General features: G+C 28.1%; 3 protein-coding genes across 8 annotated transcripts in view; 1 reads left to right on the top strand and 2 right to left on the bottom strand.

Moving 5' to 3' along the window:
• The first annotated feature begins 66 nt into the window (after nucleotides 1-66).
• Mrpl45 (mitochondrial ribosomal protein L45) lies at nucleotides 67-7,891 on the top strand. 4 transcript variants are annotated; one of them, XM_083053679.1, is made up of 7 exons: nucleotides 67-277; nucleotides 720-1,037; nucleotides 1,278-1,429; nucleotides 1,625-1,673; nucleotides 1,747-1,896; nucleotides 1,992-2,309; nucleotides 7,828-7,891. In XM_083053679.1, exons 1-6 carry the CDS (start codon nucleotides 227-229, stop codon nucleotides 2,289-2,291), a joined length of 1,020 nt encoding a protein of 339 aa, XP_082909805.1. In that variant the 5' UTR covers nucleotides 67-226; the 3' UTR covers nucleotides 2,292-2,309; nucleotides 7,828-7,891. The 4 variants fall into 4 exon arrangements, with proteins under 4 accessions (XP_082909805.1, XP_082909813.1, XP_082909822.1 ...); XM_083053687.1 differs by lacking the exon at nucleotides 7,828-7,891 and adding an exon at nucleotides 5,247-5,564; XM_083053696.1 differs by lacking the exon at nucleotides 7,828-7,891 and adding an exon at nucleotides 4,167-4,185.
• LOC145944842 (uncharacterized) lies at nucleotides 2,561-15,709 on the bottom strand. Its single transcript, XM_083053421.1, has 17 exons — nucleotides 15,443-15,709; nucleotides 14,693-14,787; nucleotides 14,343-14,519; nucleotides 13,921-14,138; nucleotides 13,230-13,447; nucleotides 12,799-13,049; nucleotides 12,505-12,714; nucleotides 10,844-10,946; nucleotides 10,594-10,688; nucleotides 10,297-10,470; nucleotides 9,853-10,079; nucleotides 9,405-9,622; nucleotides 8,780-9,027; nucleotides 8,455-8,669; nucleotides 4,866-4,914; nucleotides 4,581-4,757; nucleotides 2,561-3,041 (listed from the first exon to the last, which is right to left on the bottom strand). The coding sequence occupies exons 1-17, from the start codon at nucleotides 15,671-15,673 to the stop codon at nucleotides 2,711-2,713; spliced, it is 3,237 nt and encodes a 1,078-aa protein (XP_082909547.1). The 5' UTR covers nucleotides 15,674-15,709; the 3' UTR covers nucleotides 2,561-2,710.
• A 1,083-nt stretch (nucleotides 15,710-16,792) lies between these two features.
• Ror (tyrosine-protein kinase transmembrane receptor Ror) overlaps nucleotides 16,793-24,189 on the bottom strand; it is a 313,177-nt gene continuing 305,780 nt past the window's right edge. For 2 of the 3 annotated variants that reach the window (XM_083053431.1, XM_083053440.1), the window contains 9 exons: nucleotides 22,258-22,513; nucleotides 22,048-22,172; nucleotides 21,360-21,916; nucleotides 21,017-21,253; nucleotides 20,753-20,886; nucleotides 20,462-20,678; nucleotides 20,008-20,349; nucleotides 19,658-19,926; nucleotides 16,793-19,530 (listed from right to left, as the gene is read on the bottom strand). In XM_083053431.1, coding sequence (XP_082909557.1) covers nucleotides 18,832-19,530; nucleotides 19,658-19,926; nucleotides 20,008-20,349; nucleotides 20,462-20,678; nucleotides 20,753-20,886; nucleotides 21,017-21,253; nucleotides 21,360-21,916; nucleotides 22,048-22,172; nucleotides 22,258-22,513 — 2,836 coding nt within the window. In that variant the 3' untranslated portion in view covers nucleotides 16,793-18,831. Of the gene's footprint in view, nucleotides 19,531-19,657; nucleotides 19,927-20,007; nucleotides 20,350-20,461; nucleotides 20,679-20,752; nucleotides 20,887-21,016; nucleotides 21,254-21,359; nucleotides 21,917-22,047; nucleotides 22,173-22,257; nucleotides 22,514-22,959; nucleotides 23,139-24,189 lie in introns of those variants that run through there. The other variant, XM_083053449.1, reaches the window with a different exon arrangement.

Consider the following 24,189-nt stretch of genomic DNA (forward strand, 5'->3'; position numbering starts at 1 on the left):
GCCGATAAAATCATTGGCGAAATTATCAACAATGTAGATACAAAAAAAAGTGCGCATGCGCAACGAGTTAGGTTAGAATTTATTATGATTCGTGCAATGTGCAGTGTGACAGTGTGACCTAACTCGGAAGATTAACGAAATAAAAACACAAGGTGTAATAAAAATATTTAAAAACACCTAATTTGTGTATGCGATCGTGTTTTCTCTATAAACAAAGTTTCCAAAAATGCTATCAAACTATGTAAACTCGATATTTACCTATGGGAAATTTATGCAGGTTAGATACAGCTTCATTTCTTAGAAAACTAAAAAATGTAATAAATGACTTTTCTCTGCAATAAGTGACTTTTCTCACTTAATTCTTAATTGAAATTTAATAAATCATAAAGATTTTTTTATAGATATTAATATAGTCCTTCCTATATTATAAAGTCAGGGATATCATAATAATTCAATTATTTGATTTAATTTTTTATTAGTTTAAAATAAATGTGCTTCAAAAATTGTATATATTAACTCATATATGTATACATAATTAACTTAAAATATTTTTTAAAACTTATATATATATATATATATGTAGATATATTATATATATATATATATATATATATATATATATATATATATGAAATAAGAGAATCATTCATTCAAGTACAGAGAAATGTTACAAACATTAAAAAAAGAGATATCTGAATAGACAGAATTTTTTATTTCAGAACAAACTATCATTTCTTGGTGCTATTAATTATCCTAATGACTTTACACAAGTCAGATATATACGTAAGCACTGGAATCCAAAATGGAAAAAATTAAGAAGAGAAAAAGTTATTAAAATAAAACTTCCAAGATTTGATCAGGAAGAAGATCATACTAAAATGAGTAAAGAGCAAATGCGCTCACGTATGAAAGAGTTTGGTTTTATTCCACAAAAAGCTTGGCAGGAAAGACCATCATTTATCAGTTCTACCCCTACAATTTTTGAATCTTATATTGCTCCTGAAGGAGATGGAAAATATTCTGCTATCAGTAAAGAGGTATTTTCTCTTTTTTTTTTTTGTTTTTAGTTTAATAATATTGTTTATAATATAATTTTTTTAAAAATATAAAATATACAGTACACATTTTGTAAAATATAAGAGAGATGCATTATATTTTAATTTTAGGAAAAAATTTTTTTGCAAACTAATAGTGTACTGATAATTTACTAATAGTTTACTAATTGTTTTCATAATATTAATAAATCTAATGCATTAAATTTTATGATTGCAATATAGGGAGCAAAACAAAACATTATATTTTTGCAAAAAAAGGGTAAATCTGTAATGGCCATTAGGAAAATTAAATCATTTGATGACACATTTAAGACGTCTTATTTTATTGAAGAAGCTACAGAAATTTATCAAAAGGCACATGAAGCTTTAGCTGCGTAAGAAATATACAATAATTACACAATAAATATTTTTATACAATTTTCATAATACAAACAATATTACAAATTAAAAAAAATTTTGAAAAAATGGAATTAAAGAATTATGAAAAATTAATAAATAGAAATCAATAAATAAATATTGTCTTTGTTCACTCAAAGTAATATTAAATAAAATAATTATTTTTATTTCAGCAAAAACAAAGAGGAGTTAATAAAATATGTTACAGAAACAGCATATCCTGTAAGTTTAAAATATATCTCCTATTTCTGTGTTTATATAATATTGTATATTATGATAATTTTTACATTTTTAGAAAATGATACACAATTTAATGAATAAAACTATACACTGGAAGTTGTTAGAATCATTGGAACCAGCTCGTGTTGTGCATGCAAGGACTACAGACGTAATAACAAAAGAGAATGTTTTTGCACAACTTACTATCCGATTCCACACACAACAGGTAACTTGTTTTTTTACTTTTAATTTACTTGTAAATTACTTTTTTATACAATACTTTTATTAATGATTTCTAAACTAAAATCTCTTTCTTTGCAGATATTAGTCATTTATGACAGGTTTGGTCGCTTAATACAAGGAAGCGAAATTCTAAAGAAAGATGTATTAGAATATGTAGTATTTGAAAAGCATTTAGCTAATGAATATGGCGTTTGGCGAATTCATGGTAAAATTATACCATCTTGGATGACTTCAACAGACATAGCAGAAGGCACATATGTTCTGCCGAAAGAAAAAGATGATCCTGAACCTACTGAGGCTCATCCTGTGGAAACTACGTTAGTAGAAGATAACCCAACAGATGTGCCAAAGAATGTGACAAATACACAATCTTCATGAATTAATAAGTTATACTACGTAAGTAATGATCATATTGTATATTAATGATAAAATAAAAAATATATTGCACAGTTCATGCAATAATTCACAATACATTTGTGTTCCAACACAATTTAATAACAATATTTTCACAAAGAGTATATACATTATTTTTTCAAAGTTATCTTAATTTTTATTAATGAGAGATTGATTTTAATTACAATGTGAGAATACAAAAACTATCTTTGAAAGTTTTTTTTTTACATTCTTTCTCACATATGTAGCTTATATCATTATGTTCAATTAATATAGTACTGTAACTTATTATATAATCTTGACAGTTAATGATAATTAATTTTTTAATGCATGTATTTAAATTTCTACTTGCAAGTAAATCTTCTGTAGAATATACATGTTCACAATGATATAAGTGAAAATAATCATAATTGCTTGATTTTATAAACAAACACGATTTTTTCAATTATGAAGATAATTAAAGCACATATAATCCCACAGCACAACATTGCAATTACTAAAGAAACTTGATATATCTCAATCGGTTGGGGTGTCTCGTCATCATAATTTTGTTTAATTCCTTGTTCCAACCAACGATCTTTTAATACATTCAACAGTCCAACTTCCTTTAACTTGAGGATCCTACTCATGAAAATTATTTGTTTATGTATTAAATTACTATAAAGTGTAATTATTAAATTGGTTTTTATAAGGCTATTATGAAAAACCATATATCGAGTATACCAAAAAATGAAATCACAGTATCGATTTATTTTACAAATGAATTTTTTTAGTGAAGAGAATCAGTTTAATTGATGATTAAGTTATTTGTATTTGCTTTATATTTATTTGTCTTTAATTATTTTAAAATTATTAAATATATTTAGATTAGTATTACATAAAGAATTATATATAAAATCATATAAAATTGAATTACAATAATAAAATATATTATAGTTTTTTCTATCGATTTCATGGAAATTTTTATTAGATTAGATAGATATTGAATGATGGAAATTATACAAAATTAAAATAATCTCGCGTTTTACTTAAATATGGACAGATCATATTCATTAAAGAACTGTATGATTCGCTATTAAATTTCTAAAATTTTTTTTGTCTAAAATATTTTATACAGATATTTTTTTACCCAAGATCCAAGGTTCTTTTATATTTAAAATTTTTTACGATCCCGGAAGCTGCCCATATTTTTACCAAAGGTTTTCCAGTCGGAATTAACTGACACGTAGCGTGTTTTCTCATTTTATGATTGTCTTCACCTTGATATATAGCATATTTCTTTTTTTGCGAAAAACATGCCAATTGTTCCATTTTCTCAATATTTGATATTATGATCAAGCGTTTTGTCTTTCTTGCTTGTACAATTCGCGTATCAAAGTGTGCCTATAAATTTTTAATAGCAAACATTCAAACGTATGAAATATAAAAGCATCTCCAGATCATTAATTAATGTTAGTAAGCATATATTTATCAAAATACCTTAAATAACATAGCTCCGGTAGAACCTTTCAGACTGACAACGCTGTATTTAGTATTAGTTAATAAAGAAGTGAAACTATGGAACGGTGGTACATAAACATTCTTTGTTATATAAATAAATAATAAAGCACCAAATGCTATGTATATTAAAGAACAAAAAAGACCTAACGATACTTCTAATATCCTTGATCTTTTATTTAGGAACTCCGGAATGTAGCCTGCATAAATATATATGTAACAATTATTATAAATTAATATGATTTCTCATTATCATTGTTATGATTAAATAATATATTTATGTTATAGTATCTCATTTCTTTTAAGAAAGGCGAGCAAGGTTGCAACATATTAATCGATAATTTATACATACTTTGATTGCAGAGATTTCCGAAGTTATAAAACAAATGTTCGTTGAAAGGTGCATTTTTATATTTATCTTTATTCCATATGGCAAGAATATTCTGCGCCAAAAAAGTGCATATGCTTATTAATATATGTATTATCAATATAATGTACCATATTTGTAAAGAGAAAATTCTTAACATCCATTCATTGTCGCGTATCACTTCACGACGAATATACAAATTGTAACTGAAATTATTTTAAGATTAATTATACTCTATAATGTAGTTTAACTAATGTTAAGCTATCATCAATATTGAGCTAATTGATGTTAAGCCAATCAACATCAATACTGAGCTAATATTGAATTTTCAACAAATTTTGAATTAAGAACGAATGAAAAAATGAAGAAAAATCCAAATTTAAAAATTTTGATGAATTAAATTGATATACCTGTTTATTCCAAAAGGTACTGTAAAATCAAGAGCTATAATTCGTTCGGCAAACATATCGACCTTTGGTATTGCAATAGTTTCATTGCGAGAAATAATACCTAATAATCCGTCTTTATAAGTTCCGTTTTCCTCTTGAACGCCCATACCGTCTACGTTTACTCTCACTGGTTGCAATCTAAAAAAATGAAATATTTTTTATTATTATTTATTTAATTAGTTTGTGCCATTAGTTTCTCGTAGTATAAAAGCTTGTTTTCTCAATTTATAATCCGTGCAATCTTACGTAAAGTTTAACAATTCGGAAAGAAGAATCCACATTTCACCGCAAACTCCTGTAACTTTCGTGTCATTATCATAAAAATCAAAGAAATACTCTTCCTGAAAAATATAATTGATGAAATTATCATTTAATTCCTTAATTTATACTTAATAGGGCATTTAGCAAGTATATCTGTGTTGTGAATTATTTATGCAAGCTTCCACATAAATTTTTACAATTTCTTACAATTCTTAACAATGAAACTTATAGTTTTAAATGTTACAAGCAATTAAAATTTTATATAAAGATAAAATAAAATTATCACCTTTCTATTAATCAACAAATATTGAAAAGATAACATTAACAAGAAATATATATGTATATATTTTTTTCGTACCTTAAAAGATGTTACGGTCAAATTCTGCAATTGAAAATTGTGAGTCTCGAGTGCTCGGCTCTGTCTGTGATGATCTTGTTGTATCATCGCATATATTGGTACACTAGAAATCGGCACAAAAGTCTTTTGCATCTTGCTCCAGATAACACCGTTCATTGTCTCAGACAATGAAATTTTATACAATATAATCAAAAATAACAGTCGTTTCATAAAAATATATTGTTAACGCCTTAGAAAACTTACAAGATTCTTGCTTTACTAGCGATGAGGCTCGACTTATTTTATATACATATCAGATAATATATTATTCAAGATCAATATCCAAGAAAAAAAATGATCACCAGTCGGATTAGTTTACGACAGATGAAAAAAAGTATGTAATCATGTCACTTTAGATAAAATCAATTTTTTTGAAAAATTGCGTTACGCGTATATGTCAGATTACAGTCTTTAGATTATTTTATTCTTTTATTTTCTATATTTTATCAAATATATATAAAAATACATAAAAGAATAATTATGCATATAAAAATAGCTATATATTGCAAATATATAAAGATAATAACAATAAGTAAAATCAATATATAAAAATATACAATCTATTCAATATTTTTACTTTTTAGAACCATTACTTTTGTTCAGAAGAAATATCTTGCATCGAGAATTTTATATTATACCTATGTAATTACATATCGTGACTAATCCAATTTTAATCGTTATGATTTGCGCAATGTTGTCGTGCTTCGACTATTGTATTTAAAGGCACATTGATATATTATTACAAAACTAATGCACACATTGAAGACGATCAAAGTCAATTTTATGTTTTGTAATTTCTTAATAAATGCAATAATTACATATATACAAAATCTTGAACCTGTGAAAAGCATTAAGTATATAATTTATTTTAAAAAACATAAATTATATAACTTTAATTACTCGATGTATAATTATTACCTTAATCATCAGGTACGCATCTTTTTATTAAAACATATTAAATATACTTATAAAGCATATGTATATGTTTTCTTTTTATTATTTTTGTTTTTTTTAGTTGAAGATTTTAAAGATTACTAATATTATATTAATTTTTTGCACATATAATATCCATAAAAAAGCGTATTACATATCTTTTACATTACAATTACATTATATTAATTTTACATTACATTACAATTATTTAAGTTGTACGATAATAAGTAACTCTTAAATATATCGAGGCAACAATTTTATTTCAAAGTATATTTTGTACGTTTTTTTCGCATACAGTATCCATGCGATAAAAACTTATTTAAATCATTGTACTCATTATATATATATTTATAATAATTGTTATTCATTAAAAGTGTATTTTAATAATTTTCAACTGTGTAGCGTATGTACAGCGTTTGCGTGTAATCATCGATGATTTGTTAAAAATTTAAAATCTCTATTCGCGCGCATGAGAAGTTAGTCTTTAGAGATTGCGATTGAATTTCGCGCGCTTTTCACTTTTCCCGCGATAATCAACGTGAAGCTGCCGACGTCATTCCGGATTCGAGTCATTAACGTGTCGGACGCGAGTCGCGAGCGCGGAACGGGGGATCGTCTTTTACTCGCGATGCATTTAATTTAAGAAGTAAATAATTAAAATCATATCTTAATAATTGTCGCAATGTGTAATCCGACGTTTTGCGATGACGTGCGATGTATTCGTTTATGTATTTGGTTATGCGCGGTCATCTTATTGTCATTCGCGCGGCGACAACATATCGAGCAAAGTAGATCAACGGCACGGCGTCGCATATCATTTTCGAGAGGCAATCGCGATCAAAAATATCACGTAAAACACGATCATGATGATTAGTGAGTATTAACCCGAGATATTATTTAATTCGATTAAGCGATTAAACGTATCATCGCTGCAACAATTGTTTGTAAAAAAAATATTTTGCGCCCTTTATTAGTAGTTAAAGGTATCGATGTCATAAAAGAATTTATATAAATTATTATCTCATATAGTATACATATATATTTACAATAATTGTCATGTATTAAAATCATATTTCAACAAATTTTGATCACGTAGCGTATAAATACGACGTTTGAGTGACCATCGATAATTGTTAAAATTTTTGCTGTTTGTGCGCATGCGCGAGGTTAGTCTCTAGGGTTCTAGGGATATCGCGAACGACGCGACCGACCGTGAGTTTGGCGCGCTTTTCTCGCGTTCCCGCGATAATCAAGTGCGCGTCTCTCATTAAGGTTGGAAGTGCAGCAAAGTGGTGTTCGCTATTAATTGTATTCGGGTGTGATTAGTGCGAACGTAATTAATTATTTTTGCGAGTGCGCGCTTAATTATATAATTAATTGTTGTCGTTAATATATGTATCGCAAAGAAAGTGAAATAAGAAAAGAGAAAGAGGCCTGGGGTGCCAACGGCGGAGCAACCGTGAAGTGAATATTTTATTGTTTTATTTATTACTATCTGTAAAAATAATAATAATAATTTTTGTAGACATTGAATATTTTATATTCAATTCATACAAGAATAATTTTTTTTGAAACATTTTGGCTACTATAATTTGGATTTTATTATATATGTTACAGATGATCAACTAACCTGACAATCTAAAATCTAAAAGAAGGAGAAAATTTGAAAGAGACATCGGGCGCCAGCGAAACAACTTTAGGGTGAGTTGATATAGATTTTTTATAGATTCCTTTTTATTGGACATCTATGATGTGATAATTATTAATATTATCCCACGATTTATTCAAATTTATCCAAATAAATAATTTTTGCACGGTATAATACATCGTGTTTAATACATTGTATTTATCTATAAAATATATAAGGAGCAAGAGCAATTTGGATAAAAAACTTTCAATGTGTCTCTCTCATTAAATTTTTATTTTTATTTATATTTCTTACAATCGAGAACATATTTTATGAGTATATTTTATATACAATTATATATATTTACATATACATATATGATTATGTATGGATTTTTTTACCGGATATTTAATTTACTAAATAATTGCAATAACATAAAATCAAATTAAGTAAATGCATACTTATATTACAAACTAAAAGAAAAATTAATTAATTAAGAGACAGAGAAGAGAACATTTTTATTATTGAAGAAATTATACATATTATTCAGAGTTTTCTTTAAAATTCCAATTATATTTTTTTCTAAATATATTAATAATTTGTTGATATAGATCTACGGTGAACGTCTTTTATTTCGTAATAGTATATTATGTTTTCCAAAACGAGTACCCCAAATGATATAAGTGCTCCACAAGAAAGTATCAAGAAAATTAAATAAACTTGCCGCAAGTCGATCATCTTGAACTGTATTTGTTCTATATTCTCGAATTTTATATTCATCCAACGATCTGCAAGAGCGTCTATCAGTCCGACTTCGATGAATTTGATGAGTCTGGAAAATACAGATTGACGATAAAAAAAAAATATAATATCTATTATTAATAATTTCTTAAACGAGATAAATATAAATCATCTCAATGTTTATGCTTGCATAATACTTACGCGTAATCTATAGTTTTCTTGTAAGGATAATTCTTCTGAACTCCAAACGATATATAAGTCTCATTGTAATTACCTACAGCTTCGAGTGGGCAGTCATTTCTGTTCAATGCACTAAATCGGTCGCTAATCTCGAACATTGCATATTTCTCCTTGTTGTCGCATATTGTATTGTGCATATTCTCCGCAATATCCATGAATCGAATACGCTCAAGTAGATTTTTACTCCCACTCCCTTCTTCATATTTATTCTAGAAAATAAAAAAATAGAAAGCGATAAATTACCTTTAAAATACATTATCTTTAAATTATTTGTTATAGAAATTAATTTAATGTCTGGCATAATAATAAAAAATTCTAAATGTAATTTTTATATGTAACTGTTATATATTTTTTTTAAATTACAAGGAGCAATTTTGCCATTATTTTATTTAGCAAAACACATTCGCTGGAATTTAAGCAAACTCTCGAATACTATTATAATATATACAAATTTCTTTTATTATCGTGTAAATATTAATTTTGTTTTACATATTATACATACATTTAAACGATTAATATTTGTTAATTAAGATTCCTATATTTTAATCAAAAAAGTATATTTATATAAATAATTTTCAATATTTACGTGAAGATAATAGTAAATGATAGAGCCACGGAATGCTAGCAGGATTTTTTTTGTATTAGAAAATAGAGTATCTACATCCTTAAATGGCAGCGTCGGGTTTTTATTCATCATGCGATATATAAGATGAGAACTAAAAGCTAATAATATCAGCCATGCGAATATACTCTTTGACAATGACAAAATTTTAAGCTTATTATAAAAAGCGTCAGGTATATAGCCTATAAAAAAAGCACAATTATAGTCAATACAATATTATAGTTCATCTTCTCGTAACTTTAATTGTTTTATGCAATTATTGTTTAGATTTATAACTGGAAATTTCTTTTTGTTTTATGTAGTTCACGTCCACTAAAAATCTCTCTTGATAAAAAAGTTTTGATAAAATTATTCTATATTAACAAAAAATACGTTTTACACTTAATTTTCTTAATTACATATATTAATATACCTTGTCCGCACATCATGGCGAAAGAATAGAAAAAATTATCACCCAGACTGAAATTTACAGAGACTTCTTTTTCGGGCTTATAATTCATTGGTATTTTCTGCAGAAAATAACCGACCAAACTTAGGATAATAAACAAGAACATTACAAAATACCATGTTTTCGGTGAAAATAGCGTAAATACCCATGTATTATTGAACAGCCATTCCGGTTGAACATAAATGTGAAATCTGAAGCATCAATTCATTAACAATTATCCATACAGATATGCAGATAAAAAAGATATATAAATAGATAAAACAATATTTTTTCTTTGTCTTCCATTCGATTGTACAGAAAGAAATTTCAACTAATAATTCAGAAATATGCGCGCGTATCAAAGATAAGCAATTTCGTTAATTTATTATCTCATAATTTATTATTGTATATATCAACGTGAAAACTCACTGGCTTTTCCAAAGAGCTGTTGTGTAGTCCAAAATGTCCATACGATTTAGAAAGTATCCACTTCTCATAATTACCTGTGCTTCATTTCGTGTTAGCATACCAATTATGCCGGTATAGCTGCCGTTCTTTAATTTCTCGCCAAAATCTCGAGTGGTCGTTTTCATCGGGATAAATCTGAAAATGCAATAATTTGATTTATGATTAATAAACTTTATTGCGTGATTAAACAAATGCATAATATGTCAAAGCTAATTGCAATATTATATTATTCGATATATTAAAAGAATCGTAACATACGTGAAATTGAGATAATTCTCAAGAAGATACCATAAATCGCCGAAAATACCACTAACTTTCGTATTATTGTCATAAAACATTACCATATTTTTTTCCTACAAACAGAATAAAATTATTACGCGCGGCATGCGTTTTTTAATATTATAACAATGTCATATACTTATGAAGAATTTAAAAATTTGGGAATTTTGGAACATAACTCTTTTAGAAGTTAATCTCTTTAATTAATCCTTTTAAAATCACTTAGTACCTCATAATACACAGCTCTCACTACTTCGTTTCTCATATCGCGTATTTCTACCGCTCGACGTTTGGCCAAATTTTCTTTCTGAAGAGTAGCAAATTGCGGGATACTGAACAATTGCACAAATTCCTGCTTTTGTTTCAGCCAGATTAATCCACTCACAGCGCAACAGCCGATAATTGCGAGTTGAAAAATCGTAATCGTTAATATGCATTGCACAGCCATTTTCGTAAACTTTTATCGTTAGTTCTATTTTATGTCGATCGTGCAACATGGAGTATAAATAACTGAAAATCTATTAGATTGTAATTTCTGGCAGGATACATACACGGCGCATATTATTATTTTCCTTCATGTCTCTTTCCTTCACTTTAATGCACAGTTATTACGAGATCACCGGAAATTGATAACGCTTAGATTAATCATTTTTCTGGATTAATGGACATTATCGTATTCATCGCATAATAATCTATAATAGTTTAATGGTCTTCAAACCGTGACTAGAAACACCTTATTTTGTTTGCCAATCAAATATAATTATTCGTTTGCTATTTTTTATACTTTTTTAAAATACTTTTTAAAAATATTATTTAAATGACTGATGATGTTAATCTTTGATAATGTCATCTTTCAGACCGTTTTTTTTTTTTTTTTTTTAGAAATAATATGAAGTTTCTGTTCTTTTATAAAGACTTTGGACAACTTTTTATAGAGATGTAATATAATATTATATGCGCGAGAAAAAATGTATTTACATGCGTGAATGCAAGTGCAATATTTGAATTTATAAAATTTATCTTATTTCATCAAGATATTATTTTATCGTTTATTATTACTTATATTAATATCTTACGTCAAATTTTAATTTTTTTAGAGAAAAAAAATTATGTAATATAAAACTAATTTTCTAGTAATAATATCTCGGAAAAAATCAATATTTAAATTAATATTTAATTAAATATAAATATATATAATTATTTATATTTGATATATGGACATTTTTTTCCGAATATACGTAATGAGTAATAGAATATGATTGATTTATACATATATAACATAGACACATACAACATAGATATATTTTTTTAATAAAAAATATACAAAAGTGTGCGGTAATGGTAATACTTTTTCTCTCAATGTATCTCTGTATAATTTATAAATTATAATTCTTCTTGTCTTTTTCATCAATATGATTTATTTAAAATTAAGTTATAGGATTTTTTATTTGCAAATATTAGCAAATGTAATTAACATATAAGAGCAGGATAAAAGGCAATTTAAATAAAAAATAAATGCAGTTTTAAATTCTACTTTTAATAAAAACAATATTACGATATCAAGATACAAGGATATGCTGATCAGGATTATTGGCCCTCTTATATTAAATACTCCATAGCAGAGCCATCGATCACAGTCACGCCGATATTTTTGGTATAAATCATATATTGATAAATAATTTGATATAATATTAATTAAACATTTTTTTTATTAATAAAATTGTTAATGATTACAATTTTTCAATTATAGCATTAATTACTTACATTAATTACTAAATAACTTAAAAATAAGAGCATTCACAATATATATAGTGTAGTTCCTGAATGTGAGTTAAATTCTTGCTCGTAAATAAATTTTCTATTTGTGATGATATAAATAAAAATAATCATGATTGCTTGAGTTTATAAGCATACACGATTTTCTCGATTATAAGAATAATAAAAGCTATTACCGTTCCACAGCACATCACTGCAATTACTAAAGCAACTTGATCTATTTTAATTGCTTCCGTCGTTTTAACATTATTGTCTTTAATTTTCTTTTCTAACCAACGTTCTTCTAGCACATCCCAGAGTCCAACTTCCATTAATTTGAGTATTCTATTTATAAAAGTTATCTTTTTACATAACAGATTATAACATAATATAATTTTATATTTTAAATTTGAATTGCTAGTTTCTTACCCGAGATCGATGGTTCTCTTGTACTTAAAATTCTTTACGATACCTGAAGCTACCCACATATCCAAGTAGGATTGTCCAACTGGAGTTAGTTTGCATTTAATTTTTCTTGTTTTGTATTCGTCTTCACCTTGAAATACAGCATATTTTCTTTTTGTCGAGGAACATATTGTTTTAGACATTTCTTCAATTGTTGATGCAATGACAACGCGTTTTGCCGTCCTTACCCGTACAAAATTTATGTTAGGGCTTACCTAAAAATTTTAATAAATATTCAAGATATATACAATACAAATGTATAAGCATTCTTTAAAAATGATTCTTTAAATCATGTTTTGAATTTATTTAATGCAAAAAATAATATTTAAAATTTAATAAATTACGTTTATTAGCATATTACACGTATAATTAGTATTAAACATATATATTAATACCTTAAATGCGATATCTGCAACAGAACCTTCCAGACTAATAACTCTATATCCAGTATGAGTTACCAAAGATTGAAGATTATCGAATGGTAGTATAAAAATACTTTTTGTCATATAAATAAATAATACTGCACTAAATGCCATATATAGTACAGAACAAAAAAGACCTAGTGATATTTCTAATATCTTTGATCTTCCATCAAGAATCTCAGGAATGTAACCTATTATAATTATTACATATAATTAATTATTTTTTATTATTAACTGCAATGAGAATTAAATATCATGTCACTTCAATAAATTTTTCGATAATAACAGATATATATATATATATATATATATATATATTTCGTTAACACATATATATATCTTTAGTTATCTGTTATATATAAAATGTTTATTTTGAAATAATAAATTAACTTTTTTGCGTGATTATTATGCATTGATAAAATTTATAATCTGATTTCTGAATCACGCAATTTCTAAATCAGTTTTAGAATCTCTATCTCTCTTTTTCTCTCGAAAGTCTTCACGAAAGATGTATATATGTATATATATAAAGATATTACAAGAAAAAAGATATTACAGAAGTTTGATAAATATAATATTTGCATCGCTATTTAATTTCATTGCAGTGTATATAATTGTCGAAAAGTGAGAGCAAAAATGAAACATTGAAATTGCTCATTCATACTTTGATTGCAGAGCATTCCAAAATTATAAAAGAAATGTTCGCCGAACTTCGTGTTTTTATATTTATTCTCGATCCGTGCGAGAATGATTTGTGACCAAAAACTAGAAACGCTTAGCATTACATGCATAACCAGTATAATGCACCATACTTTCCAAGAGAACACTTTTGCCATCCATGTGATGTCGTGTATTTCCTCAAGACGAATATATGTTCGATACCTATAAAATTGTTTTATCATTATATTATTACAGGCATCTATTATTATAAATAGATCTTCATCAAGTTTTCATCAAATTATTAAAGATTTTACATGACATATTATATATAAAATATCTTTCTTTAGAAATCCAATTAATTATTTTTTCTCTATTTAATAATGTTTATAAGACTTGTCGTAATTAAACAAAGCTAAGTATATATACCTATTCATCCATAGAGGTATTGTAAAATCAGTAGCTACAAGTCGCGAACTGTATGTTTCGAGTTTTGGTATAGCAATAGTTTCATTGCGAAAAAGTATGCCTAATAATCCAGTTAGATAAGTGTGGTTTTTCTCTGGCATACCCACGCTGTTTACATTTGATCTTATTGGTTGTAATCTAAATATACAAAATAATATCTCTTTTACAACTACTGTTTTATTATTAGTTTTTTTGTCTCTCTCTATATAATATATATACACACACACACACACACACAATATTACACATAAACCTAAGAACGTATATTAATCCGCTTTCATGATCTAATCAGTAAAGTATGTATATCTTACGTAAAGTTTAACGATTCGGAAAGAAGAGTCCATACATCACCGCAAAGTCCTGTAACTTTCGTGTCGTTGTCGTAGAATTCAAGGAAATTTGGTTCCTAAAATACATAATTAAGGAAATTATTATTTATTTCGAGATTGTTGTTTCTTTTTCATTCTCTTAATTTTCTCTCTCAGTAGTTATAATTATCTAACAAACTATTGCAGTAATTATTATTAAGTTGAAATAAAATGATTTATTCGTTCATTTTCCAATTAAATTCAAACAATATATATTTTCATTTTATATATTTTTTTATCGTGAATTACCACATTTTTATTACAAATTAAATGTACAATATTTTTTTTCATCATATTGCTTCACATGCAATACTGTTATTAATTATTTATTTTTCTGTTATATATCTCCTTATAAATTTTTATAATATAATTTTTTTACATTAAAATTTAAGATGTCAAATTATAATGTATTACGTGAAAAAACCATAGAAAATAAAAAATATAGAAATATATATAGAAATTATATATAGAAATTAAATATAAAATGTATATAATATATAAAATATATAACTTTAATTCAAATCTTTTTGTAACATATAAATTTTGCTAGAGCGATATCGCTCTATGAGAATTAGCATATTAATTTTATTATTATTAATTAACAGATGTTAAAATAGTTATGAGAATAAATATAGTTATCGCATGATTTCACAGAAATATTAAAGAACAATAGATATCTGAGTAAATACATACCATAAAAGATGTTAAAGTCAAGTTCTGCAATTGAAAATTGTGATTTTCGAGTGCTCGATTTTGTTTGAAACGTTCTTTTTGCACCATGGCATATGCTGGTACATTCGAAATTGGCACAAAAATCTTCTGCATCTTGTCCCAAATTACACCATTCATTATTTTAGTTAGACGATAACAACAGAGCTTATTCGATGTAACCGCAGTCGTCTCACAAAAATGCTTTGCATACATTTCGATGACTTATAACGACTAATGATGACTTATATGTTATTTGCACAATATAATAACTATGAAATTATTATCGTATACCTGATCACGTTTGCTCAAGTTAGTAGAAAAGACAAATGAGAAAAAAAACGTTTGATATGTGTTTGCTTTAGATAACATCTCTTTCTGAAATATCCTACACGTGTAAACTTTAGTTCTTAACATTAATTTCTAACTGGGAAAATGTATGTATGCGATGATATAATATATACGTACATATATATATATATATATATATATATATATATATATATATATTCATCGATTATTTATATTTTAATACAGTATTTTCCATTTACTTAAAAAAAGTGAATATTGCATATTATATTGCAAAAAATTGTAGAATTATAGTAAATTCAATATATTTAAACGACTTCCGCAAAAACTTAAAAAATTATAGAATTATAGTAGTAATATTCAACATATATTTGAATAACTTAATGTGGATTGCAAATTGACGATATTTTACAATGCATTTTACTTACATCATTTGTTCGATCGCAGTTAATCAATTTTAGTAGCTATCTATGCAGAATGTGTTTGTATTTTTTTTTCTATGACGCCTTGATGGCGCATCGATATGTTATCATACAGTGAAACTAATGCAGAGGTGAAAGCAACCAAGGACAATGTATACATGTCACGTGTAAAAACGTACATGTGAATTATAGATTATCTTTTATGCAACTTACAAATTATCTTTTATGTAACTAAGAAGAATTTACCTTAGGAAAAATAGTAAAAATTATTTAACGCGGAATTAAATAAAATAAATGGATTCATTATCACAACGAATTAGAGTGAGATACACATATTGTACATGTAAATAATAAAATATTGATCACATTGAATATTATACATTACAAATAGAAAGATAATAACCTAATTAGCGTAAAATAAAAATAGAGAAATAAAATTATATAGAAAATTGTTAGAATAAGTTTATCTCTTTCTAGTCTGAAAAATTTATTATTCAATTTTATTAATTAATAGTTCATTAATTATTTATCATGATTGTTCAATGTATCAATGTTTCCTTATAATAGAAGGGAGGGAATAATCAATCGCAACATACGAAAAACATGAATTGTATATTATATTTGACTGAATATATAAAGGCCTTAATGTATAATCTTTCGCTGAAGTTTTTATTCGACATAAATTAACTTAAATCTAAGTTTCGGTGGCAAACCTTCGAGGCGGTTAGGAGTACAATCGATACAAATTTCTCGATTCGGAGGTTCGTCAGTTCTAGAGAAGTCTTATTTAACTTTAATTAAATAGCACTTTCGCGCACTCTCCGATCATTGTCCGTCCAATTAACGAACGTTGGAGGTAAAAATTGCCGAACAATAAGTCCAGTCTTCTTTATTTTTTCTCTAGCAAACGGAACACGCTTTTTATGTTTTTTTTTTTTCACATTAATACAAAATTATAAAAAGTTATAATACAGTCTTCCTTCGGATGCTCTAATTCTACGTTTTCTCTAATCATTCTTCGTTATTCATTATACTTCGGAGGGTTAAAATAGGCATTAATTTTACAAAGTTTATCATCAGAGTGTCGAATCGAGTGGCAATAATTTATCGTTTTTTTAGGATGTATATTCTACGTCCTATACACGAATAACATATGATTTATACATGAACGCCGATATTTTTCTGTTTAACGTCGCTGCGCGTTAGGTGATATTAAATCTCAGTTATTTGTCATCGAGGTCAAGAAATACTAAGGATATATGGCTGAAAAAATAGCAAGCGTCTGAAAAATTTATCGTAATAAATTATATCTCTCATAGCAATGTAAAATTATTTCTCTTAGCGATGTAAAATTATGCTTATATTAAAAACTTTTTGAATATTCGCGATGTGTGCGTGACATAGGGAAGCCATAAACATTATAATAAATTAATTCATTTTTGTGTTATTCGTTATCAGCGCTATGCTCCACAACTTAAAGTATGCCAATCAATATAATAGATTTATATATATAGTACAATCGCAATAATAAATTAGTAATTAGTATTTTTCGATTAAAAAAGCGAGACTCCAAAGACAGGTAAAGATACACATATGCAGTTATTATAAAATATACAAATTGAATACCTTTTTGTTAACAGTCAATATTCACTATCCGAGTTTTGGCATACGATATGATGATTATAAAAATTGGTTTTAAAAAACATCTTAAACCATACATTCACAAAACACACACATTCACACATATTTTCTCTTTCGCGCTTCCTCTCTCATTTTCGCTTATTACAATATATATCCGATTGCGCGTGCTCGCATCTTTTTGAACAATTCTGTAAAGATTATTTGAAAACATGATTCATAAGGTATGCCTTATATAGAGTATAACAATATTCCATACAATATTATACTCTTTGGACAGAGCATGCATAGTTAAACATTTGTTTTAATGTAGATATCAATATCTGTTGATATTGTGTTCCGCAAATTTCTTTCTTTTTTGAAATAGAATTATCTCTCTCTTTGCTTTTCTTATATATATAACTTACGAATAAACGTATAAATTATACATATATTCTCACTCTAATATAATGTTTCAATGAATATTTATCTCGTAAAAATAAAAAAGGATAAATCTTAAAAATTTTATTCTATTGATGCACGACTATAGTCACAAATGGGGAATCGTGTTAAAGCACGATATCCGATTCTATGTCCTGCCTATGCAAATATTAAACTAGTTTATATATATGTGAGACATTATCGACATATATTATTAAAATAAACGGCAGTATAAAATACGTGCATATTTGTAACAATAAATAAATGTATGTATATGACAGTGATTAAGTCTTGTAGCTGGCAGCTATATTCTTCCTTCGTTTGATATATTACCCAAAAAGAGTCTCCAATAGTTGTGAGAATACATACAATACGTCATCCGAAATACGCGACAATATAAAATACGTGTATATTTGTAAAAATAAATAAATATACATACATATGGCAGGGATTAGTGTTGCAGCAGCTTCTTGTATTTATTTTGTTCGTTTGATACTATCTAAAGAAGTATCCGATAGTGTTTTATCATTACTGATAATTTATTGCGGCAAATATACGAAAAACATACATTCATAGCAAAGTCGTTCATTTCGATACCCTCGTCTCAGTTGTGACTTTACTGGGGTCCGGTAACCTGACGACCAATTGCGCACCATTTTGCAACGGTCTTGGACCGTTGTTCAACGCATTCGCTTTGGACACACCAGTCTGAGATGCTACTGTAGGTAAAACTTTTTTCGCGCCGCTCAACTTGGGTGTGCAACACTGTTTATCGTCATATACATCATTTAGATTGACATTTGTAGTAGGATTCTGGTAATTAGATGTTTTCATCGGCGTTCCATATTCCATATTGAAACCGCAATTCGGTCTCTGCTCGATGCAGTTAGAATTCGGAAAAGTATTCACTGTCGGCAGCATTTTTATCGCGTTACTGTGATCGTTGAGATTGCAGATGACCGTTGGCTCGGTGCCTGTTTTCTGATCGCTCTTGTATATGGGCGCTGACAATTGTGTTGAGTTGGTTTTATTCGTGCTCTTATGGCTACTGCCAGAGTAACTGGTAATAGATTCGTTGCAGAAATCACTCAAGTAGGTTTGATTTATATACCAATTGTGTAGCCGGTGATGAATCTCTGGGAATTGTGGCCTGCGATTTGCTACCTCATGCCAGCATTCAATCATTAGACTGTAAATCATTGTCGGACAATCTTCCGGACATGGCAATAATTGTCGTGAGCGAATCATGTCTATTACTTCCTGATTGTTATATCCGTAATATGGCTAAAGAGAGAAACATAAAATATATAAATTAGAACAAAATATAAATTAAGAAAAAATTTCGAAACTAGAAAAATATATTGCTTTTGATTCGGGAAAGTTTAATTTACTTTAATTATTTTAATTTTACCTGCAAACCATAGCTGTATATTTCCCAGAGCACAACTCCGAAACTCCATACATCTGATTCGGTAGTGAATTTACCATAAAGAATTGACTCAGGTGGCATCCATCGAACAGGTAATAGACTCTTAGATTGTACCCTATAGTAGTCGCTGCTGTATATATCTCGTGATAAACCAAAATCTGAGATTTTGACTGTTAAATTATCGCCCACCAGACAATTTCTCGCTGCCAAATCGCGATGGACGTAGTGATGACTAGCCAAATATTCCATGCCTAAAGGAAATTAATAATTATCATAAGATATAATAAGATTATAATAATCTAATTATATAAGTAGAGTAAATTAATACCTACCGGATGCAATTTGTAAAGCAATATGCAAAAACTCTGGTTGTTCCAGAATTTTTCCACTACTGTTGTTCAATGGAACATCCGATCTTGGAGAATGGCAAATTAAAAATTCGTGTAGATCTCCTTGAGTCATATACTCAAAGAGCATGCACATTGGTTCTCCTTTCAATATTACACCAAGCAAACAAATAATATTTGGATGCCGTAAATCTGTCATGAGTTCGACTTCTCTTTTGAAATCGCTTTGAGTCTTCGGAGTCGCATTTTCCTTCAATGTTTTTACTGCTACGTAAATAGGTGGCTCGCATTTATTTCCGGTTTGCAATTCACCCTTGTAAACTTTTCCTAAAGAGAGGAAAAATATTTAATATTAATTTAAAATTGCATTAATTACATTAATTTAAATACATTATTTATCAAATTTGAACGATAAAAATTAATAGTTTTTTATTCTTACCGAAAGCACCTTCGCCTAACTCTTGCAAGAGCACGACATTATTTGTAGTAAATTGAGGTATCCTAGTATTAGACGTTCTACTACTGCCACTGCTTAAGGTGCCAGTGCCTGGTGTCATGTTGCCAGGTCCTGCTAAGAGAGAACTCATTTCCATGGGCTGTGTGGTGCTCCTCCTTCCATCATATATGTTCTTATCACACTGGATACCGGTTAACATCTGTTAAAAGAATATTATTTTAACAGCGCTATTCAGTTATGAATCATAATATAAAAATATATCAATATATTTACTTTATTTGATGGTAAATGATTCATTTGTCTTCTGGATTTTCTACTTCTGTAGCAGCAGCAATAACAAATTAATATAATAACAAAACCTCCTGTTAGCACAAAACCAACGACCGCATAAATCCATAAATTTTCAACTAGAAGCAACAAAACATATTTATATTAAACATTATCCATATTAAACTCGCACATAATAAGTGACACGCAGAAATATATATATTTATCATGTGTAAATACAAATTTATCATATATATGTTACAAACTTACCACATTTAGGTATATTACAAAACTCCTTTTGCATCCTGTTATTGACATCGACATAACACCATGGTTGAATTTCTTTTCCACCGGGATTCCGACAGTAAGAATGACGTCCGACTAATTCGGGATAATCAGATATTGGGAGGTTAAAGTGATGAGCCCATCGTAAACACGATCTTCCACTAACACTCGTTTTTACAGTTCCTCGATAGGATTTTCCACTACCCCAATAGCAGTAGTCATCTGCAAGAAATATATTAAACAGTATTAAATAAACTTTTATAAACATACGTTTGGGTTTCATACATTTAATATCAAAATTATTTAAACAAAACAAATATATACGTACTTTCTTGTACATTGTTTGCCGCGGACAACCCAAGTGTTAAACAATCGCGAGCCTCTATCGTCCCATCCAGCGGTAAATCAGAACATTCAACCAAAGGCACTTGATGCCCGATTAACGGATGCCTCTTCGCTATCGCATATTCCTTTCTGCACAATTCATTTTCCAACATTTCACACTCCTCCCGACATATCCTTCGTAATTTACGATTGATTTCGTTTTTGCTGGATGCTCGATGCTGCGCGTCCCCGTAACTCTGATTAATTATCTTCTTGTTACTCGATTTCCCGTTTTCGTTAGGCAACAACAAGTCAAAAACCGGATTTAATGTTGGACTACGTTTTTTGTGAATGCCACGCAGTCTTGTAAAATCGTCCGTGTCGTCGCGATCTCCGTCATCTAAAAGATCATCTTGCCTGGAATTCAGGAGATTGAAGAGCTGTGTACTCGCTTCTGTGTTTTTTGGTTTTTGAGTATTAGATGTCGCATCGCGACATATTGGAAAAGCGGAATAACAAAGAGACGGTTTCGCATATCCTTCGCAATTTGATGAGAGCTCACTGTGTGATAAAACAATTAAAAACATTTTAGTCTTTTCCCTCTCATTTAACGTGATATTAATATTATTCTTATCTTGTATATTTTACAAGTTTCATTTCAATATATTCTAACGCTTGATATAACAACATACTTTGAGAAATTGATAACTTGAAAAGCCTTCATTAATTTCTCCTCGAGCAGTTTTTGTGTCATGGGATATATAATATAAACTGATCGATTTCCTACAAACTGTGCACAAGTTTTTCCCATATACACCTGTAAAAATTTAATTGTCTTGTAACTTTTTTAAATATTTTTAATATATTTCAAATTATATTTATTTTTATACTTAAGTACAAACCTCACAAGTTCCTTTATGATTGTCCTTTTTGTCTGGAATTGAACTTGATATTTCATCAAAATTCATATTAGGAGGGAATTGTATATTGCCATTAGTAAGGCCGCTGATTGTATTGAGATCCATGGTGCTGGATTGCGAGCTGGTTGGCTGTGGGCTCGGCGAAAGTATACTGAACGGATTTACGGATGCTAGATGAGAAATGTGAGGTGTAGACATTCCATTCCCTGAGATGCCCAACATGTCTCCATTTCCCATGCTATCATAGTAAAAAAAAAAATTTTCTTAATAATCTCTAATAATGTATTATGTATTCATTAGTACAAATATGCAATGATAATAATTACATTTTTCCTTTAAATGTTTTATTCAAATTCTGCACGAAATCTTGTTTTTAATAAATCAAAGAAAAAATACGTTAATAACTGGAGTAACAATAATTATTCATGACATTTTTATGTGATGATTCGAAGTAAAATAATTACATGTTATTTCAAAACATAACCTTAGCAAATTTATAGAAAAGTTAAATTTTTAAGAATCATTAAAGTATTTATTGCAACGAAACAATGAAGAAAAATCGGTTGTTGTCGAGCTGTCAGCTGTTTATCAATAGTATCGGGCTTGAATTTGAGTTATATAGAAAAAAAATATATATTCTTCTAGTATATAACCTCGCGACGATAAAGCTACATGGTATATTACCTTGTCTTCGACATGTTTCTCGCGTTATTTGTGGCTTGTACAAAAATACACGTATTTTGCAACAATACTAGGTACAAGAGTAGCTTCATAATTCAGAAATTAATTATCAAAACATTTGGTTTAACGTATGAGTTATGTCAGTTGACACCACACCCGGTGTCAACCATTTGTAAACTGACGTTAGTCGCCATATTGAACATTGGTGACTCGATTTCTCCACAGATGTCGTGACGAATATGATTTTTTAACGAGTTTCGAGAAGAAACATACCTATTTAAAATTAATTCTATTGCACGTGTTGATTAGAGTGGTCTCGAATTTCCTCTTCTTTAATCGAGAGATTATTAAGAAAATTAATTGAAACCGCATAAGTGGTGAGTAATTAATATCGGCAAGGCTTTATAATAGAATAAATAGTAAATGAAATGATATAAAATATAATAGTAATAAGAATTTCGTGCAAGAGCGAGAAATTGAAGTTTTGCAGTTTAATGGTCGAAACCTATTTAGGTTAACGTTAGCAATTTTCATCATTATATATGTACATATAGTCCAGTAAAATTAGACTTTGACTTCATAAAAATTAGGAACAAACTGAATTTTTGTGGAGACCTTTATTTCGATGTTCTAATGAAATCCTGAAAAGTACCCTTAATTTGATCCATGGGTTTTTTTTTATAGGGGATAAAAGGGATAAATTTTAGTTTTTTGCCATTATCTCGAAAACTGGCAATTTTTCGAGAAAAACAGTTATTAAAATTGTAGCTCATAAAATTCTCTACAAAAAAGGTCATTGTACTTTTTCTCGTACAACTAATCGTTTTTGAGTAAAACGTGCGGTAAAGTTGCAATATTTCTAATATAACTTTTCTGCACCTCATAGTCACATATAATACTATAGTGGTGTGCACATTTTCTCTTTCAGTCTTAATTCACTCTATATCTTCGAAACGGTTGATTCCACGAAAAAAAAGTATAATGACCTTTTTTGTAGAGAATTTTATGAGCTACAATTTTAATAATAACTGTTTTTCTCGAAAAATTGCCAGTTTGCGAGATAATGGCAAAAAACTAAAATTTATCCCTTTTTATCCCCTATAAAAAAAAAACCCATGGATCAAATTAAGGGTACTTTTCAGAATTACATTAGAACATCGAAATAAAGGTCTCCACAAAAATTCAGCTTGTTCCTAATTTTTTTATAGTTTTGCCCTTTTCAAGTCTAATTTT

Source organism: Prenolepis imparis, unplaced genomic scaffold, assembly GCF_030444845.1.
Source record: "Prenolepis imparis isolate NDT839.2.m4 unplaced genomic scaffold, iyPreImpa1.0 SCAF_1, whole genome shotgun sequence".
NCBI lineage: Eukaryota > Metazoa > Arthropoda > Insecta > Hymenoptera > Formicidae > Prenolepis > Prenolepis imparis.

Bases quoted from the DNA above. Each gene is read 5' to 3' on its own strand.
- Mrpl45 (XM_083053679.1), top strand. From the start codon at position 227: ATGCTATCAAACTATGTAAACTCGATATTTACCTATGGGAAATTTATG. The intron at 1,674-1,746 runs GTAAGTTTAAAA...TTACATTTTTAG, and splicing joins TTACAGAAACAGCATATCCT to AAAATGATACACAATTTAAT. The intron at 1,897-1,991 runs GTAACTTGTTTT...CTTTCTTTGCAG, and splicing joins TCCGATTCCACACACAACAG to ATATTAGTCATTTATGACAG.
- LOC145944842 (XM_083053421.1), bottom strand. From the start codon at position 15,673: ATGTATGCAAAGCATTTTTGTGAGACGACTGCGGTTACATCGAATAAG. The intron at 14,788-15,442 runs GTATGTATTTAC...TATGTATTTTAG, and splicing joins TGACTTTAACATCTTTTATG to GAACCAAATTTCCTTGAATT. The intron at 10,689-10,843 runs GTACTAAGTGAT...TTCTGTTTGTAG, and splicing joins TGAGAGCTGTGTATTATGAG to GAAAAAAATATGGTAATGTT.